The sequence below is a fragment of the Apus apus genome, chromosome 9 (assembly GCF_020740795.1).
Source record: "Apus apus isolate bApuApu2 chromosome 9, bApuApu2.pri.cur, whole genome shotgun sequence".
Classification (NCBI taxonomy): domain Eukaryota; kingdom Metazoa; phylum Chordata; class Aves; order Apodiformes; family Apodidae; genus Apus; species Apus apus.
The window spans coordinates 2,886,726-2,905,033 of NC_067290.1; the positions used below are offsets into that span (position 1 = coordinate 2,886,726).

An 18,308-nucleotide genomic window follows, 5' to 3' on the forward strand; every position below is an offset into this window, starting at 1 on the left:
AGCTCCTGCCTCAGGAGTACATTCACCTCCTGTGCTAGAGGAGCCCTTTTCCAGGGTTTTTACACCCAGGAGAGCTGCAGGGTGGCTCACAGAGGCAGCACTGCTCACCAAGAGTGACATTTAATACACAGGTATTTATTTTCAAGGCACAAGCCTTGAAAGAGACCAGCAGACCCAGCTAGATGGCACTTACCTCTGGCAAACCCAGGACTGTCACCGCTTCAGTGCGTGGCCCTCCCACTGGTGCTCAACCTTCTGCCTGGGAACCTCCCTGACCAGCACAGCTCCCGAGCACTAATCCTGCCCAACCACAGTCCCAGGGAGATGCTGCCACTAAGCAGGCATTTCTGTAGGAAAAGTAGAGGGAGAACAAGTCATTTAATCCCTGATCTAAAGCCACAGACACAACTTCCTTCTCCAGTTCTCTAATTTCAGATTTGCTCTGAGACATTTTATAGTCGGCAGCAAACTCGGGTGTCTTTCCAGCACCCATAGCACAGGCTGAAGGCACCTGCAGCAGCAGCCTGAGCCCAGTGCAGAGCAGCCACTGCCACAACTCTGCTTAAATCACACGACCATAAACTAAACTTCAGCCTTAATTAAAAGCCAAGGACAAATCAGGTCCCGGTACATTTTATCTGACATATAAAGGGTAGGAAAGGCACCTTGCACCAGCTCAGAATCTTCCATGGAGCTTTGGAGCTCTTAGTTCAAAACTACAGTTTGAATTCCTGAGTCTTCAGTCTTCCACAAATCCATTCTCATCAGGGGATTAGAAGGGATGTGCATCCTCGCTGTCCATGTTTGTTCCAGACTAACTGGTGAGTTTGGCATCAGGTTTCATTTTTTATTTGCTGAAAAGTTTACCATTTTCCTGTGTAATTCTGCTTGTCAAAGCCGAGTGACACCTTTGCAGAAACCCCAAGGGCCAGGAAGGTGTGCTCCAGGGAGAACAGCAGCACCCAGTGACCCTGCTCCTGTCCTCTGGGACCCCTCTGCACGCTCTCCTGGGGCTGAGACAGGGAATCATCACTGCCTTGGCAAAGCACTTGGCCTCTTTGTATTCCTGAACTGCACTTAACAGGATTTTTCCTCTCAACTTCCACACCAGTAAATATTGACCTAAGAGGCACAGCTCTTGGTGGACCAGCATGGTGGCATTCATGAAGGGGACAAGACGCTCCACTGAGACCACCGTGGAAGTCTCCATAGAGGGTTTATGCTTGACATGGACACACCTCAAAGAGAAACAAGAGCAGCAACTCTCCAGCTACACCCCACCTGGAGACACACACAGTGGGACCAGTGCCAGGCTGTTCCCAGGGCAAGCTCCTCTTGTGCTGCTCCTTCAAGGGGACAACATCATACTGAGGGCAGCCCCCAGGCCCCTCTGACTGCAGCATCCCCAAGGATCCTACAGAGGAAATGCTCATCTTTTCCTTTGTGACACAATCAGGAGCCCAGTTCATCAGGCAACAATGCACTAACTTAGGGACTTTTACAGCTGCTAATTGCTGTATCACTGGAGCTTTGATACCCGACTGACGTGCCCCTCTGCTCAGAAGGGCTGTCATGGGGTCAGCTGCACATGGATATTCAGATTGACATGCATTTATATTTTAACAGAGCTGGAAAAAAAAAATAAACAGAATTTATTTTTCTACTGGCTACTTTTAAATAATGACAAAGCATTTACTGACTTCCAGTCAGAACACACTTCATTACACTGACATGAGACTGTTCCAGTCTTTTTTTGCTTGTAGCCTGGCCAGTTACACTGTTCACTGCTCATTCTAATTTTACATTCTAGTTTGCTGAGCAGCAGCTTTCTCAAATGCCAAGGAGAACATCTGTCTTCTCTCCATCACAAAGACAGACACAAAGGCATCTGTCAACATGAAGCTGTGTCAGCCACATGCCTGCTACATTTAATAGTCAAAAAAGCTGCTTATCTTAAAGCTGTTTTCTCAGTTTGGGCAAATATTTTGCAAGCACAGCACTCCCGACTGTGCTCTCCTGGTTGTGGTGGAATCAGTGGTAACTTTTTCAACCCAGGAAAACTCAAAACTCAAATCTCCTGCTTCCTGAAATATTAAAATAATGTGGGTCTTGTTGTACTAACAACATGTGGCTTGTGAGTTAAAGTATATACATGATATACCCGTGCAGTTATATTAGTTTTAGTTAGTTAAAATTAAGTATAAAAAATACAGGATTTTTTTGCTTTCAGGAAAAAAAAGCTTCAACTAGTTTTAAAGAAAAGTTCCCAGCCTAAAACCAAACCTTTGCTTGTCACCAATCCACTGTAGTATCTTAATTTCTTTGTTTTTTTGAGAGGGAAGTGGGGATGAAAAGAATGGGAAGAACTAACAATACCTAGAGATTAAAGCAAGGGCCTTTCCTTTTCCTTCCAAGTTGGAAGCTCCTGCTAAGGCTACAGAAAATCTCACATTTCACCACTTCAGAAGAAAATGCATGGATTCAATGGTACCACAGGCAATGCAGCAGTGCTAAGGGGTTTACAAGCAGCAGCAGAATCCTTTTCCTTTCACTGACATAACTTTCTTTAACTCAATGCTACTTTTATTCCTCAAAGATTTCCTCATGGCATTAACAGTTACTGATGTGGTTCTGGCTGCTGAAGCTTGTTCTGTTTAATATCCTGATACAAATACACCTGTTTGGAAAACAAAACCACAGTATCAGAAAGCAAAGAGTTAAGAACACTTTAAATGAGGCTTTACCTCTCCACCCTCCTGGCAGAGAAGCTGTCACCAATATCACCCTGGCTTCAGTGGTGAAGAAAAGACCCCAGGTGAAAACCTCCTGCCACCAACCTGCCTTCTCCAACCAATGACAGTGCTGGACAAGTAAGTGAAGATGATGGTTGTTTCATCATCATTAATCAGAGCTGCTAAAAATAGTGTCATCCTCTGTTGTGAAGGTCTTTTTTGTCTGATTGGTAACCTTTTGTCACTTGTTTGTCTCTCCTTCCTGGTGGTTCCCATACCTCCCCCAGGAATCTGAAAATCAAGATTAAAAGAAGTTTTTCTTACCCTGCAGGGCCAATTTAATGAAGTAACAACTGTAAACAGTAAAGCTGTTTCTTAAAAAGTCAGCAACATTCTCATTTTGTCCCCTGAAAGGCAGGCATAGCTATCTACATCATTTACCCTTTGCTTTGAGAAAGCCTTGATGCAGAACTAGTTAGTCCAGAGGAAAATAACATATAAGAGCACACAAGATGTTTTCTTATAGAATAGAATCATGGAATGCTTCAGGTTGGAAGGGACCTTAAAGATCATCAGGTTTCAACTCCCCTGCATGGGCAGGGACACCTCACAAGCCTCATCCAACCTGCCCTTGAACACCTCCAGGGATGGGGCAGCCACAACCTCCCTGGGCAACCTGTTCCAGTGCCTTCCTACCCTCTTGGTGAAGAATTTCTTCCTGATGTCTGACCTAAATCTCCCCTCTTTCAGTTTAAAACCATCACCCCTTGTCCTATCACTGCCTCCTCTGGTGAAAAGCCCCTCCCCAGCTTTCCTGGAGCCCCTTCAGTCACTGGAAGGTGCTCTAAGGTCTCCCTGGAGCCTTCTCTTCCCCAGGCTGAACACCCCAACTCTCCCAGCCTGTCTCCAGAGCAGACATGGCTCCCTGAACACAGGCTAAGAACAGGGTTCAGAATGTTCAACCATATACATATAAAACAGACTTCCAGCTTTTAAAGACTGCACTGTAGATGTTGTCTGCAATGCAGTATTTCAGAGACCTTTATTCTGAACTCTCTCATTTCATGCATTTGCTAATTCAGTTCTCAGCTTCCCTGGTCTTTACAGTGTCATGTCATGAGTTCAAATGTTGAATTTTCAGGTGGGCAAAAGAAGAAAAACCCACGCCCTGCAAAGCCACCACCAGACAGGACATGGTGGCACTCTAGGGCTCTTGTTTTAAAGATTTTCAAGGCAAGTAGAGATTTCCTCACAACAAAAGGCTCACAGTCTGTAATGTGAGTCAAGCTGTGACCTTTCAGGATGATGCACAATCAGCAGCAATAACTCAAATGGTGACTTTGCTGACATGTCTGTAACTTTAGTGATTAATCCAACAAATAAACAATTTCTGCTTGGAAATACAGGAAAGAGGAGTGTGGGATTCTCCTCCTGCTCTGCTCTGTTTTAGCTGAACTCTGGAGGCAGTTTTAGTCCTACCAATTCTCACAGGAAATGTGAAAACTGCTTGCGCAAAGGCTGAGGATTCAAGTCAATAGCAGATCCTCCCATAATACATCATTAAAGAAAGAGAAACTAATGAAGGCAAGAAGAAATATTCCACTATTTGTGTGAAAAGTTTTGTCCTTTGAACAGTTGCCCCCTGACAGATCCCATCATCTCTGCATTCTGTCCTGTGACATATTCCCAGAGTGCATTATCTGCATTCTCCCCTAAGGCAAATGTTACTTTGACCAGCAGAGCTAAACCTACCTCACACATCAACCCACTGCCTTCCTCTTCCTTATCTTCTGCTGGACCTTTCCTTCTCCTCCACCCACACAGAAGGTGGAACCCTACAGCCCCTTGGCACAACCCTTGTGGCTGGCTGAAACCACAGCAACCTGGCATAAAGTGCCTTAAGGCTGGTACAAAACTAGAGTAACTTACCAGTGACTGTGAAAGTCAAGTCTGCCCAAGGCTCCAGAATCTCCAAGTCTACAGACAGTCCTTTGAACTCACTAAGTGACAAAATAACTTCTTCCCTCAAGCTATTAATAGCATAGAAATCTATGGTCAGAATGCTGATTTCCAGAGCTCAACAAAAAGAAAACTGTGAGTGTCTCCAATTTGATCAGCTGCCCAGAATGTAACATCTAACACTGGTATACAGAGGAAAGGAAGCACCAAAGCTGCCAAAAGTCTGATCTTGCTACTAGAGAATTGACAGGATTTGGACTTCAGGGCTTCTTTACACTACTCCACAGCCCATGAAAAATTGCTATTTTGTCTTTATAGTATTGAGGAAAGGACACAGACCTCTGCTTTTATAGTACTTGCACAATCCCAGCTGACTTGTTGGCTGTTTGTGCTGCACAGATACCAAGGCACCACGAACAGAACAATACCCAGGTGTTTCAGTGAGCAGAAAGCCTTCTTGCCATGCAGTTCTGTTGCTTATACCTTACATGAACCCTTTCAAAAATCAATCATTTCATGGTTTTACTACCCTGGTAAGGTAGTAAAACTCACATCTCATCACAACCGTGTTACATATTCATGAGCTCACTGAAATCACTGTAGGAGAAAACATTTCACTTGAATTGTTCAGAAGCAAAATTAAAATCAGGTTATTATAAACAACCACGTTTGGAATTAATTCTGTTCTTGAGCCATTTAGCTGCACATTTTCAAGTCTTTCTACACAACCACAAAACAGATGTGTTCATTTTTAAATTAAAGAAAAAAGAAAACAGATTCTTGGGAACTGAAGGAACACAAAACAAAAACCCCCAGTGTTAGGAGACCAGCTGCTACATTTTGAGAGCTGAGAAAGCTATTATCTACCCAGCTAGTCAGACTGATGAAAAGTAAAGATTCTCTCCTCAGGAAAACTCCATTGCTGAGCTTTGCAGCCCTGATGTGGGAATTAGCTGCACTGTAACCTCAAACCAAAACACTCCAAGAACTTCCACACAGGATGGTGTTCAGGGAGCACAGGGAACGTTCACTGAGGTACAGCCTCACATCATGAAGCTTCCAGATATATATATTTTTTTTTTGCTTGTGGGTGAGAAGTCCACTTAAGCAAATATATTGGTCCAATTCCTCTGTGGGTACAAATCTAGAATGTTCCTCTCCTTCCTGAGAGCACTAGAAAAGTTGGGTGACAAAAGAGAGGCAGCACTTCATTTCTGCAAGACAGTGAAAGGGAGAAGCAGAAAGCTGGCTGCCTGACCTCTGCTCCCTGTGATCCTTTGACACCTTATAGCCAGAGCAACCTCAGAGGAAGCCCCATAACAGAACAAAAGTGATGCTAAACCTCAGAAGGACTTCCCATAGATAGACGGGCCTTGTCAGTAGCCAAGGCAATGAAGTGAAGCTCTCAGGAGGAATGTAAACTGCTCAAAGGAAAGGACAATACCTCTGATGGGAGAGATTCCAAGCATCCTTCATCCATTGCTCCTAAAGCCTCAAAGTGAAAGCCAATCTCTTTACAGCTGTCTCTCATGGCTCTTTTCCTGGTTCCTCTTCTTCTGCCCCTTCATATTTCCAGCCTAGAATGAAAACAGGGGAAGAAATTAAAATATTAGCATGGTAGGAGAAAAGAATTACTGGAACATCATTGCAACAGAGATTTGGGGCAGTGGGCAATGATTTCAAAGGATTCTAGTTTATTTGCTCTTCTCTCATAGCTGAAGTTTCTTTGCTGTTTTTTAAGGTAAGTGATTGTACATATGAAGCTAGATTTAATTTGTACTTTATTTGCAAAAAGTTTAACTGAGGAAAACAGCCAATGACCACATTGAGAAAGTTTAGTAAAACACCAAAATGCCACTAACACCACTATACAGTCCAACAAATTAGAGCTCATGGCAACTTACTGAAACCATGTCCTTGGTTTATGAACAGTTTCTCTGTATTTCACTCAGGAAACAGTCAAAAAACCTTGTTTCTTTTTCTCTCTCTCTCCTCTGGAGTACATTTATAATATATGATCACAACTAATCAAGAAATGTTTGTTAAGAAAGAAAATGAAAAAGCCCACGTCCAATTCTTACCTTGGATCTCCATTTTAAGGTCTATTCTTACTTAATTCCTCAGTTCCATTACCAAAGTCCATGCACACCTTCCTTTTGCAAATGAGTGCAAAGCTTTTGTTCAAGGGGACAGAAACTCTCCATAGCAGTGCAGGCCTTGGAGAGCAGAACCAATGTTATTTGTAGCCACTCTCAGGCTGGATTGTGAAGTTGTATCACCTGGATTTCCAACTATGCCAACAACCTGGGCTTGATGTGGAGCTCAACCCCTCTGGGAGTCAATGCACTTACTGTGAACCAAACAGTTCAGCTTCCAGCAGTCAGATTGACAACAACAAACATGAGCCTCAAAACCACAAACTCATTTTTAAAAAGTACACTCAGCTGACTTTTTCCTTCTCTGTATTGCTTTTCTACATGAATAACAAAGATCTTTTGTGACTTCTCACTGTTCTAGCTAATTTGTTACAGAAAACATGATGCTCAACCTGGTAAGCACATTTTCCAGTACACACACACAAGAAAGAGCAAAAATGCAACAACAAGCATTTAAAAGTTAACAACAGGTTTATTTAATCCTCTTTTACACACAAGAACTTTTAAAATACATGCTTAATATAAGATTGTCTTTACATTGGAGATCAGACTCCTTTTAGAATTCCAAAACCCAGTTTAAGACATCATCAAAGTTGAGTTTAGAGCATCCAAAAATTCAGGTAAATTAATTCAACTAACCACATCTGAACTCCTTGTCCAAACTGATTAAATTAAAAGGCTTTAGTAGACAATGTTGAGATGAGATACACCTGTATCCTCTGTAATACCTGTCCTATTCCATGGCATATCTGATGCAATCAAGGCTGGTCTTGCTGTACCAGGCACTTAGTCAGCAAAAGAGACTCTACCAAACAAAGCTCAGAGACCAGAGGGGAGGTGGAGATGGTGTGACTGCCCTTGCCTTCACTGGAGATACAGCCCATGGGCTCTGCCTCAATTCAGCTTCCCATGTCTATGACTATTATGGAGAGGTCAAAGTTGCTCTAATTAAGTGTTTTTAAAAATCACAATAACTAATCACATTAATCTCAAAACTGTGAAAGCTAGAACACAACATTTTGGCTTAGGAAATTTCTGAAGTCACAATCATCTCCTATTATAGCACAACAAAATAATTTTACACCAGTAATTTGGTCATCTTGTGAAACAACATTCTGCTGCGTGTCCTTGTGGCATGAGTGTCAGCCCCTCCTGACACTCAAGTGACATTCAAATCACTTTCTTTTCCATCCTTTTCCAATACCTCAGCTCAATAGTACTTTGTTACCCTGCTTTCCTTGCTGATTATTAAGCACTGCTTATCTTGATGTTATCTATCAGAATCTCTTAATGACGTTTCCAAATACTAATAACAGGAACCTAAATTGGCAGTGACAGGGAACTGCTGAACACAGCAGCATTTGACTTGCTCCCTGCTTCTCCTAGCCAATGGCTACAAAGAATCCTCTCAAGTTTGCAACATCTGGTTGGTAACCACTGCTGAACTGCTCCTCACCCAAACACAGCCAGGGAGGTAGTGACATCTCAGGGATGCTGAAAGCACAGAAGTGTTGTGGGCAGCTGGCTGTGAACACAGATCAGCTGCTGCCCTGCAGGGCTCAGCACATATAGCTCACTCCTTCCTCACTACAGCCCTAGAGAAAATCACAAATACTGCCTCACTGCAGGCAAGGGACACGTGATAGCCAACATTTTAATAAGGAAAAAAATGTCCTTATGTCTGTGGGACCAAATCATTGTAATGTTATTACATTTATACCATCTATCATCCCAAAGAATTCCAGCTTAGTACCAATAAGGATATCCAACTACTGCTCTAACAGCTCTTGGCTGGGACTTGAGTAGAGAGGTTTTCATTAAAAGCATGTATGACCCCAGCACAAAGGTCATTTAGAAAATGAAGGATCCAGGGGAAGCTGAACAGCAACTTTAGGAAGATTCCCACCTTCCTAAATTCAGTCCTAAAGGATGAAATAAATTAAAATTAAATATATATATAAAAAAACAGAAGCTTTTTTACAGAAGCTTTTTTTAGGACTTTGGTCTAGTGTGTCACCTGAAAAATAACTACAATTATGTGGTTCTTAATAGTGCCAAGGTTTGACCTGGATTGACATAACTGGAAGACAGACCATTACCTATGCAGTCACTGCTACCACCTCCCTGAACACATGGGCTTTCTTTGAGGTGTCTTTCAAAGAGCAGCCACGATGGCACTGCTCAGGGAGAACCTGTCCAACTAAAGCAAGACCAAAAGGCTGTACCTCAAGTCTGAGCTGCCCTGACACCTCTGCAGCCCCAGACTGCTGCTCCTTGAACAAAAGGACAGGGATCCTTTACTCACAACAATAAATACATGCAAGACTTTTATAGCCAGCCCATGAACACAATGAATACATAACCTAGACAGACACCCAGCTTGTCACATTCCTTTGATGCCAAGAATTCCTGGCGTTCCTTTTCACAGCAGTTTGACAGCCAGCTCCTGCAGTGACATCACTGGGGTTCTGTGCTGGGAAGAAAAGCCCAGGCAGGCTGCCCTGCCCCCTGGAGCACACCTACCTGCTGCAGCCACTGCTTCCAGGCAGGGCAGCAAACTTCCCTCTGGCTCCTCCTGTTCCACCCATGTATTTATACAGCATGATCATTGAAAAGTATCAGCTGGAGGGAAGGAAACACTGAAATCTACCCTCAGTCTCCTGTGCTGCTATTGAGAGCAAGGGAGATCCATTAAAACTGCCCAGTAGCAGTGAAAACACATTCTCTTTTGTTTGCATTTACTTACAAAATAATAATGGAAAATGATGCTCAAGCCTTTTCCTTTCCCCTCTCCCCTACAGCTCAGGAGTGAATGACAAATGCTTTATAATAACGGAACCTCTGTAAGACCTAATTACAACTATTTCATTCATAAACAGCCTGTGCAGAAATGCAGACCTCCTGTTTCAAGTAAACTTCAATATTGGTGATTTCAGCAACTCAAAAGGTTCAAACACATGCAGTGTGGTTACTTAAAATGGCCAGGCTGCCTTAAGATAATTAAAACCCCTCATCCTCTTCCCCTCTTAAAAAAAAAAACACAACAACAAACCCTCAAAATAAAGCTGCAAGTATTAAAAGAAAACCCAACAGTCCCTATTTAGGAAACAGGCAATTCAAACAAGTGATGTCATTGCATTTACACGCTGACTGAGTCACAGGTTCCTGAGGAAGTGGTAACACCTACAGAATTACTGTATAAAAGTCAGACTTTGAAGCATAAAATGAAAATAAAGACACTTAAAGACAAAGCAAAACCTCCAAGCCAAACCATACCTACTTTATAGACTTCCTGGCCTCTCACACTAATTTGAAAGAAGGCTGTCATGAGAAAGTAATTAATGTTCTTGTTCATCCCCATCCCTCCCCTACCAGCAAGGGAAGGAGCACTGAGGGTGGGGAGGAGATATCCATGGGGAGAGAAAAAGGCCAGGGGGGGAAGGACTAGCTGTTGCAAATGCATTCAGAGTGGGCCAGACTTGGAACCTCCAAGGCCCTTGTCCTTCTTCCAGGCCTATTGACACGATGTGGAAACAATTCAGCAGCATTTCTTCACACAGTTTTAGCCCATACTGGTTTTGATTTAGGAAGTACCATCATGCCAGAAATGAGAGGCAGGCTGCACTTCAAGTGCCCCGGGTGGCTGCGGCACCGCCTGGCAGGGACGTGCCCGCTGCTGGAGGGGGTGCAGACCTCGGGCCAAAAGGGAAACTGAGGAAAACACCACTGGCCTCCTCCATAAGAATGGAACCAGAATAATGCTTCTCCTTTCTTATTTATGTAGTGCTTAGTAGCAATGTTGTGCTTTTGAGAAACCTGCTCTAGTGGGAGGTGCCCCTGTCCATGCAGGGGGGTTGGATCTAGGTGAGTTGGAAGGTCCCTTCCCCCCAGATCATTCAATGATTCTGTATTTCCCTAACACCAAACAATGAATCATTCTGCTGAGATCTTACAAAAATCAGATGTCCTGATGCCAAAAAACCAAACCGAAGTTACACACAAGCTGAAATTTTTGGATGCTGAAAGACTACTGAAACAGCAATCCACAGCCAAGGAACGTCAGAACAGAAAAGTGACTGTATGGGAAAGAAGTGACAAAGAATAATTTTTTAAAAAAAAAATTATGCTTTTGATTTGCAGCAGTACAACACTACAAGCATATTTCTGCCTTTTCCTCTTAGCCTACTAAAATATTTTGTTAAGAAGTAATTTGAAATTATTAGCATTTAAAATGAAATGCACGTGTGCATGTGACCTTTGGTTCCAGAGGCAGAGTCCATTGTACTTTATATCAGTCTCCTATATAAACATCTATTCTAAGAACAAGAGGAAACAGGCATTTAGAGTGCTACAGTAGATGGAAAGACAGTGTGTACTCCATCCAGCCAGGAAACAGGACACATTTGTTTTTAGAACTCTTGACTGCCCCTTTCTACCCTCAAGCCCAAGGAAGTGCCTGCAAGGAGCTACAATGGCAAGGGAGTAGTGGCCTGACTGAACAGAAAGGAACCATGGTGTTTCACTTGCAAAGGTCAGACTAACAGCCCATGGGTTCTGAACATCTTTTCAGAGAATGTTCTAAATAATTACACCAGATTTGAAAAAAAAATAAAAATGCTATGGTTAAATTGGAACAGGCAGATAATATTGTCAATTGTTGAGGGCAACAAATAGAACCTGAAATTACAGATGGTTGGAACACTCCTCTGTGTCCTTATCCTGTGGTGAGATCATTCAAACTGGGAAATTAGGTGCAAAAATTGCTGCCCCAAGATACAGAATACCTGGAGGTACTTCCCATCATTGCTGCTCCAGCTCATTGCTATTTATTCTTCAGGGAGCAGCTTCAGTTTCCCTTCCACCACACCAATTTCCTTGGCCAGGCTGAAATGATCCTCAAGTGACTCACCCAAAACTCTTCACTATAAACTGGACAAAACACCAGTCACAGGCTGCTGGGGAGGCTACAGGTTGCTGGATTTCAGCTGCTGTACTGAGGAGAAAAGTGGCTATAAATTAGCCCAAGCCACAGCCTATTTTGGTTAACACTACATGACTTCAAATAGGAGTCAACAATACTTCAACAAAACAATGGGTCAGAGCAACAGCCCAACCTGGGATAACTGAGAATGAAAAACACAGATATTCTTTGCCAAGTACATATATCCAATTTCCATACAATTTACAGTTGAGGAACTAAATACAAGTTTAAGAAAAAAAGAAGGGAGTATCAACCTCTCTGTGTCAACCTGCCAAGTGCTGCACAGGAAAGAAAAAGAACTTTTTGAAAAAAAAGATTAATAGCTGAAGTGGTAATAGACAGGGAAAGATTGTATTAATTTCAAACCTAAAGCATTACCTGTGTGGTGCCACAGTATTTTTAGTCACACTTAGGGTCTGGAGAAAGTCCAGGCAGCTGCAAGGAAAAAAGAGCTGGAACTGAAGCGGGACAGGTAGGCAGGTTTTTCATAGGTTAGGAATTTACACGTGGCCAGACTGGGACAGTCCAAAATCCTTCCAGTGTAGTACTTCTGTCTTTTATGACAGTTAATCCAGGTGCTCTAAGAGAGAAAAGGTGCACAAAATCCTCCTGAAGGGAAGTTTCATTTTGGCAGGATACATGTGAGCACAGCCGAAAATAAATTATTATTAAAAAACCCCCAGGAATTCATGAAGTCATGTCAAAAGATGCAGTAAAAAATCCTAACAGGCTTGGGATATCTTCCAGGCTATTTTTCTTAGGAAGTCTGCTAAAGTTTACCACGCTGCAAATATTTCTTTATGGCTCTCTTTGGAACATAAATGCTTATTTGTTTTTAATAAAAGTATTGCATTATTATTTTAAAAAAAATTAAACAAAACTAAAAATTCTGGTACAAAAATTTGGAAAAGCAACAAGTTAAACCCCCACCATCTAGCTCTTCATGCTCTTTTCTGCTTTTGTGTGCTCTCAGTGCCAAGTTCCAGCAGAGCAAACACTGTACCAGTGGCAGCAGAACAGGTACCTGTGCTGGACTGGCACTGTAGAACAGCTGGAAGAACAACAAAAAAGGCTATGTGTTAGCTTGTAACATACTCATTTTTGGAAGAGTGTGAGCTATCCTTCGTAATCCCATCAGAAGAGAGTTAGGGCTCTCCTTGAACTCTTAGGATGTTATTATATTCTGCAAAGGAACTGAGGCAAAATATCTTAATGGATTCTGTCATGGCTTGTAATCACAGAATGGTCAGGACTGCACGGGACAACTGGAGACCATCGAGACCAACCCCTCTGTCAGAGAAGGATCATCTGGGGCAGGTCACACAGAAATGCATCCAGTCCTGAACGTCTCCAGAGAAGGAGACTCCACCACCTCTCTGGGCAGCCTGTCCCAGGGCTCTGTCACCCTCACAGGAAAGAAGTTCTTCCTCATGTTGAGGTGGAACCTCCTGTGCTTCAGTTTGTGCCCGCTGCCCCTCATCCTACCAGAGGGCACCACTGAAAAGAGATTGGCCCCTCCTTCTTCACATCCACCCTTCAGATACTTATTTACATTAATAAGGTCCCCTCTCAGTCTTGTCTTCTCCAGACTAAACAGTCCCAGTTCTCTCAGCTTTTCCTCTCAAGGCAGGTGTTCCAGTCCCTTCATCATCCTCATAGCCTCCATTGGACTCTTTCCAGAATAGCCCTGTCCCTCTGGAACTCGGGAGTCAAGAATTGGACACAATACTCCAGATGTGCTCTCACTAGGGCAGAATGACCTTCCTCAACCCACTGGACACACCCTGTAATAAACAGACAGAGCTTTTCTTGATCAAGAGCTGGTATCGGAAGCTTAGTGACCTTTTCACATGACTGCCATTAAGAAGCTTGCAGACAACCACAGCTCCACAATCTCACTGGCTTTATGATTTGGCTTAAAAAAGAGGAAGAAAACTCAAAGAAAAGTTGGGAGCTAGGTTAACCTCTTCATGGCCACACAGTGATGACACCAAATTAAAATTCTAGTCAGTAAAAGTGTGAAAGCAAAACAGAAGCTATTGTTCCACGAGTTTCCACAATAATCAAGCACAGGAACTATGTCAACAACTCTCCATTGACATCTGTGGTCTTCTCACAGATGACCCCCCAGATGTGGTATGCAGGTGCCTTTTGGGAGATACGTTCCCACTCACACTGCCACATAATGCCATAACATTTCTGTTTGACAGTTCAGGAAGATGGGAAGGTTCCTCTGAGGCTGCTCATTCCCTCTTCCCAACAGATTTGGCTTATAACTGAAAAGCAACAGTAGCTGCTGGGTTCCATAATGAAAGGGTGAGTCTCGGCTCTTCACCAAAGGGGTCACAGCAGCACAAATAAAATTTAAAACCTACCTCCTTTATGAAGAAAGGTAGTTTAGCTTCTCCCATTAAACATAAACAGCAATAACTGGAGCTGAGGACTGTGCCAAAATCCTCATCCTGTGCATACAATCCAGTAAATAAATGTGCTTATCTGTTATTAGTATTTGAATGGATTCTCATGATTTCTCACTCAGTATATGCCCAGAAATTGAGTAAAAGCAAAATAAGAACAACTCTGGCCTGCAAGGAGAAAGAAAACAACATTATAGTTAGCCAGCGGAAGTTATTCCAAGTCAAACCAAAGCGTTTCTGAGCATCAAAGACATCTGGGAAGCATATGTACAGGAAACAGCTCAGCCTGAGAGAGCTGTTGGGTACTGAAATTACAGAGGTAAGGAAACATTGTATTAACCCTGAGTTTTGAACCTTTCCAGCCTTTATACTTCTGCAGTTACATGGATACTTTCAATGCAAAACTACAATGTAACTGTATCAGGAGAAGCAGATTTTCGGATATTTAAAATAGTTATTAACATGTATCAGATTTCAGAAAGAAGACCAGCTTTCAGGTTTTATATAGCCAATAACTGAAGAGAGACTCTTATACTCCACAGTCAGCAGCTCCAAATGATAAAAATGCAGATCATTCCCTTCAAACTGCCCTGGTAGTGACTCATGACTCCGGGTAACAAAACGGAGGTCATTCGAGCTCACAACTAATTACGTACATTAACAAACCGGCTTAAAATGGACATGGCATGTTATCTATCTTATTGTTCATTGCCTGACCACCAAAAGATCAGTTTCCTATGATTACTCGTATTTAAAAAATATATTTGATTAATATATATATATTATATTACAGTGAAGTTAGCTAAATGAGACATTCCCTTAAGGATACTTGAGAAATCACATAAATGCAATTAATATTATAGTTAAAATAAATAGAAATTACAGATATTTTAGACAGTTGATGCAAACCTCAGCATGTTGCAATCAATATTCTTTTATGATCAGAACTGGGGACTTAAGAGATATCCTTTTAAGTAAATTGACCTGGCTGAACTTCTGCTGCTGCGGCTAGGAGAGAAGCTGTGAAATTATCTACTCAGAGCTTGTGTTAAGGAAGGAACTAAAATAATTGCACTGACCAACTACTTTTAATAATATATATGGCAAATAAAAACTGGCAGATAAAGTGATTTGCATTTTTTCTCAGTGAGTTAGCCCATAATCCCCCCAACATAAAGCCATAAAAGGGATTACAAGCACACTTTTAAAACACATGCCGAGGTAAAAACCACTAGATTAACTTATAATTTTGTAATACTGTACTTTGATATATTACAAAACAATTCTTCTCAAGTTATCTTTTAAACTCCAGGATTCTGAAACTACTGTTTGTGCTCAGCCATAATCTCTGAAGCCATTTCTGACGCCGCAAAAGATGAAAAACTTAAAATCCAACCAAAATGAAAATGAGAATTGGTTTTTGTCAACACCTGTGAAATACTGCCTGACTGCATCCAAGAACAGCAAAGTTGGAGAACCAATTTCTTACTTTTGTTAAGCATTTCACCACAGGTTCTGACTGAACCAATGATACTTCCCCAAAAGCAACTTCTACTATGTAACAGTCTTCCCTTCAGGGCAATCTAATGATGATACCAACACATTTTGGTCCTTCCTCTGTAAATATAAGTCAAAGCAGGTTTTTTTTTCCATAGCATGGAATGATGAGACCTTTACAGAGAATAACACCTCCATTGACACAGGCCAGAACAGCCATACTATAACAAAGAAAAGGGAATAAATTGTCCTATAAATATGTATCTGGAAGCAGCAATCAATGTGGTGGAGGCAGTAGATGTTCTTGCCTACTCTGGCCCTCCTGTAAAGATGCAGTTTAACTCCCAAGAGCAGAATATTCTCAATCTTAAAAACACGTTACAACTTAAAGGGTGCAAATCTGGCAAAGATGAAAAAAAGACATTTAGACATGCTGCCTGGACGTGTCCACTGACAGGCAAAATAAAAAGAGGGACAAATTAACCACCAAAGTTTCCTTAAGCAGCAGATTTTATATCTAAGCCACATATAGAAACTACAAAAAAAAAAAAAAAAAAAGGAAGACAATGTTTAAACAGAACCACATTGCTTTAGTTATTCACATCATAAAATGAAAACGTGGAGTTATATCCATAACAGACTGCTATTAATGTGAAGATACTGTCAAAATGTGGATTATATTTGTTTGTGTTTCTAGCAGTCAGAAGGGGTAAGCAATCATTAACTTGTCAAAGAACAGATAAAAGGCAGAGCTGCAGCCCAAAGTAGGTCATCTTCCACCTCATTCAGCCCTTTTTCAGACTGTTTCATCATCACTCATGTCCCAGATCTGCAACAAAAAAGGAAGTGTAATTTTAGTTTGTGGACTTCAAATATGCTTTTAATATACCTTTATAAAATCAGTATTACTATTGAAAAGGAGGAATAAATTATGGACTGTTGGCTAGCACCAATGGAGCTTTATATAAAATTCACTGTTTTTCTCTTCTGTTAAAAACCTACGCCCCATTCATTATTTTTAATTTTGGGGGTATTTTTTAGCATATCCTTTACAGCTTTTGTTCCTAAACTATTTGTTTGGTTATTTGCTATTTATTATCATTTACAGTAAACCATAGACCAAAACCCAGACATTTTGTTTTGGTTTGCTGACTCACTGGCACATACTTCATCTGGATAATAACTTCTAATAAACAGCATACTTTACTAAACACTGCAGACAATTTGCAAGAGGTTCATGAAGAACCAATTGTTCTCCAAGACTTCATTTCGCACTCTAACATTAGATCTCATAAACAGCAGCATAAAGATGAAAAGTTAGAGGGAAATTTGTGTTTTCCTACTGTTTAAAGAAAATTTAAAACTACACAGATGTTTTCTGCAGTACAATATAATTGTACATTTACTTTGCTACTTGGCCCAGTTCAGTAAGTGGCTGTAGATGGGGAGGGGACAAGAGTATTTTCACTGAACATCAAGAAACCTGGTACCCTGCTGGATTTATTACAGTGAGTGTTACACATTCGTACCCATTCCCAAGGAGCAGAATGTATGATCTGAGGAAAAAATACAGGGATTTGCAAGCACAACTACTTAGTAAAGGGCAGGGGAGAAAACATATTCTGAATATACACTACAAGCCCCTTTTTCCAGAGAAACGGGGATTTTCTTAAAAGGTTTTTAATTATTTTTTGGAAGTTTAGCTCATGGCAAATAGCCTCTTTGGCAGGGCCTGCAGTAGCTTGGGATCAGGGCTAACATGGGCAGTCAGCTTTGAGATGGATTTAATATTATCATAATATCAGTTTTATAATATACAAAACTTCATCTCTGACTTGGAGCATTTCAAACTTGCCTAAACTAGCAGCAACACTGCTGGAATACCATGACAAGCCTCTTTGATTACAAGACCAAGGATGCCATTTCCATGGCACGCAGCGCTTGGAACAGAGTCCCTCCCTGACCGTGACCTAACACAAAAGGAGAAGCACAAGGCCTTGTCCCTCTGGCAAGGGAAAATTCAGCTCATTTGTTCTAAAACATAACTTGTCTGTTGGCATAAAGTAGCACACTGAGTTATTTTCTCATTTTACATCTTGACCACTAAAATCTATCTATGCAAAGAAACCAAACTGCAACGGGGCAGTGCTCACTGCTGCACTGTCTGACACATGCATTAGTGTTGGACAAATAAAAAATACAAACAACCCCATTTTCTAGACAGGCAGCAATGAATATTGACCTATAGCTTTCATAAACCTGTTCACAACAACATGTACCATTTCTGGAATCTGAAAACATTCTGAAAAACGTTCCAGCCTCAGAAAACGTACTTGAATAAAATTCAACATCTCTATGCAGTGCTACAAGCTGTGTAAAATTAAAACTCTGAATGGCAACCTTTTCTCAATTCCTAGAAGCGCTGCAAAATGGTGGTGTAAATCCTTATGGAAAATACTGAAGGAACAGTTTGTTTACAAAAGGAAAAAAGAGTTTTCATCCTGCCCTAGATGAGCAGCTTGGAGCTTGCCAAGGCAAACACAAATGTCCAGCTCACCAGTCAGGG

General features: G+C 41.6%; 2 protein-coding genes across 14 annotated transcripts in view; both read right to left on the reverse strand.

Annotated features, from left to right (window-relative positions):
• TSEN2 (tRNA splicing endonuclease subunit 2) overlaps nucleotides 1-18,308 on the reverse strand; it is a 603,350-nt gene that overhangs the window by 509,700 nt on the left and 75,342 nt on the right. The gene's annotated exons all lie outside the window — the stretch shown is intronic.
• ATG7 (autophagy related 7) overlaps nucleotides 1-18,308 on the reverse strand; it is a 119,694-nt gene that overhangs the window by 4,248 nt on the left and 97,138 nt on the right. For 7 of the 11 annotated variants that reach the window (XM_051627082.1, XM_051627089.1, XM_051627088.1 and 4 more), the window contains exons 19-20: nucleotides 6,136-6,268; nucleotides 194-3,023 (exon numbers count right to left, since the gene is read on the reverse strand). In XM_051627082.1, the coding sequence (XP_051483042.1) occupies nucleotides 6,206-6,268 (63 nt within the window). In that variant the 3' untranslated portion in view covers nucleotides 194-3,023; nucleotides 6,136-6,205. Of the gene's footprint in view, nucleotides 1-193; nucleotides 3,024-6,135; nucleotides 6,269-7,299; nucleotides 16,572-18,308 lie in introns of those variants that run through there. The other 4 variants (XM_051627081.1, XM_051627080.1, XM_051627085.1 and 1 more) reach the window with 4 other exon arrangements.